We start from the raw sequence: 2,599 nt of genomic DNA on the forward strand, positions 1-2,599 counted from the left end.
AGGAATGTAAGTAATATGGATCCCGTTATCGGTGACTTAATACACTCGTGAATATCCAATGATATGATAATTACGTAGTGCTCTATTTATAGTGACTATGAATTCTGTGTATATGACCAGCGTAAATATGATAAGCTAATCACAATTCCACGATTACTCAACTTCCCGGTGTACCACGCATAATTATATGAGAATTAGTCAATGTTTCCCGTACTGGGCGAGCCTGAACGCATACACAACCACACCAGACATGACTCAGTCACTGTGAATGAACTGTAGTAGGCTGCTATGACGACAACCATGTTTTCCTTTATTTGGCGGGTCAAGCTATTTTTAGATCATATTGTGTCGGGGAAATTTTTGTCCCAGTTAAAGCTCTGGGTTTTCATTGGGTATTTCTTGTTCTCACACTGACGTCAACACAAATACTCGAATCTGATTGGCTGGTGGATCAGACAGAGACGTCACGCATATCAAAACGAGCTGTTACAAAGAAAGCGAGTCATTAGCTTGGAGAACTAGGAGGTGTAGGGCACGATAGTAGCGTAGAGCCATTGTTTACATTATTTACCGTTATAAAACAGGACTACAGGAATTCATCAACAAATCAACATGAATTCAGAAGCACAGAGACTTATCACTGTGTCTTTGGGGAAAATACAGGCCTCGCGTTCCCAGCGAGGCGGAATAAACTTGCATAAAAACTTACTAGTAGCGTGTGTGCTTCACAAAGCCAGAACAGCTTACATGATGGACAACCTACAAACTATGCTGATTAACAGGAGGGCTCAATCGGAATCTAAACCAGTGGAATCACCTGTTACTCAGATAAGTACAAACAGTTCTTCATGTATCACAAATACTACTAGCGTGGTTGTACGAGCCAGCCATGACGCGACCAAGAGGTCACGCGAGGAAACAGAGCCGTGTACCACTGAAGCGTGTCGCGAACAGAACAAAGAAAACTCGCCACCTAAACGCCTGAGGGTTGAATCAAGTGATATCACAGAACAAAAACTATCATCAGATTCATCATGCTCAAAATCTAAACCTTCAGATTATAAGAAATCTTGTAGCTTGGTGACTGTGCGTGCAAGCAACACTCCCGTAACCCCAAGTCAATGTACGGAACAGCCAAAGGTCACTGATGCTTACGTCAACAGCCAGTCATGTGTGGGGTGCGTAAAACGTAGGCGTTTTAGCACGGACTCGTCAACAACGGAAGAGGCACACGAGGGCGTTAAGCGGCCTCGTATCGAACGGGTCATCGATACCAGTGATGATGTAACAGACTCTGACAATGTTTTCATGCCCGACCCCCAAACGGACATACATTCCCGGGGCGAGGCAGTTGAGTCGAGTTTACCCAACCAGGATACCTTACACAGTGTGGTACAACATTTGCAGCCAGAATCAATTCAAATTACGAATCTTGTTACTATTTTTAACACGGGATTCGGTGGACTTTGTGAAAAGAACTTATCGGACAATGTTGAACAGATCGTTGACTGTAATAATAACAACGAAAAATCCCAGGATAAACGGGACACTGTGACGTATTACAACAATGTGCACGGGCACAAATTCTCTGTACTGGACAGCTGTAGCACACAGGTGATTGACTCTACAAAGGTCGATTCGGTTCCCATGCCAACGGCCATTGCTGTGTAGTAGACCGAGACCTATTGTGATTTTCTGAATTTAATAAGGACAGGTGCCTAATTGAATAGTGAAACTAACTGTATAATGGACAAATATGGCCAGTGTTGTGTTGACATTGTACTTTTTGAAAAAGTTGCATACAACATTTACAAAATATTTTTCAGCAAATACGTTCATATAATGAACAGTTCATTGCGTAATCAGGGAATTGTGTACATAGCCGTCATTGTCCACGTGTTGAGACAGTATCTCAGTCATGTTGTTGGATAGTTGCCAAGGCTGTGACGTATTTGATCTCATGTTTATTACAATTTTTAAAGGTCATTTGACAAAAGGTCCGTCCGTCCTTGTTTGTGAATCAGTGTAATATTTGACCAAGTACTCGGGGCATTAATCCAAATCGCTACTACACAAACAGGATATACTACATCAGAGAACATTGTCGTTTGTACAAAACTTATCGAGCGTAAAATCGCATCCATTCATTACATTTATCTGGTATTCCATGTTTTAATTTACTTGTTTTTAAATCCGGCATATTCATAATTCCAATTTTTTTAAATATTCTTATTTATAAACAGTACAATGTACTTTTGGTGTAATACGTGTACACAAAGTATGCAGTATATCCCATTGTGTACCAGATGACCTCTGTGGGGAAGGGAGCGTTATAATTTATTGACGGGACCGGATGTGGTATGCGAGGAGCGTGGGTGAACGATAGTGCTGGTGTGTATATATGTATCTTGTGTGGAAATGTGGCTGATGTTGAATGTGATATGAGAGGGGAACATGCTCTTTGTGAGAAAATATTTAATATTTATGTAAAAACAACAGCGATGCTGATATTTAAAACAAAAAACGAAGAAAATAAAACATTAAAAAATTAAAAATATATATTGTACTTTGTCTTGTCTTTCAAAATCGTGTTTTCATA

General features: G+C 40.3%; 1 protein-coding gene across 1 annotated transcript; it reads left to right on the forward strand.

Annotated features, from left to right (window-relative positions):
• The first annotated feature begins 612 nt into the window (after positions 1–612).
• LOC110441869 (immediate early response gene 5-like protein) lies at positions 613–1,671 on the forward strand. The gene has a single exon (XM_021485150.1). It carries the CDS (start codon positions 613–615, stop codon positions 1,669–1,671), a length of 1,059 nt encoding a protein of 352 aa, XP_021340825.1.
• The last annotated feature ends 928 nt before the right edge of the window (positions 1,672–2,599 follow it).

The sequence above is a fragment of the Mizuhopecten yessoensis genome, unplaced genomic scaffold (genome assembly GCF_002113885.1).
Source record: "Mizuhopecten yessoensis strain PY_sf001 unplaced genomic scaffold, ASM211388v2 scaffold716153, whole genome shotgun sequence".
In the NCBI taxonomy this organism is placed as follows: Eukaryota; Metazoa; Mollusca; class Bivalvia; order Pectinida; family Pectinidae; genus Mizuhopecten; species Mizuhopecten yessoensis.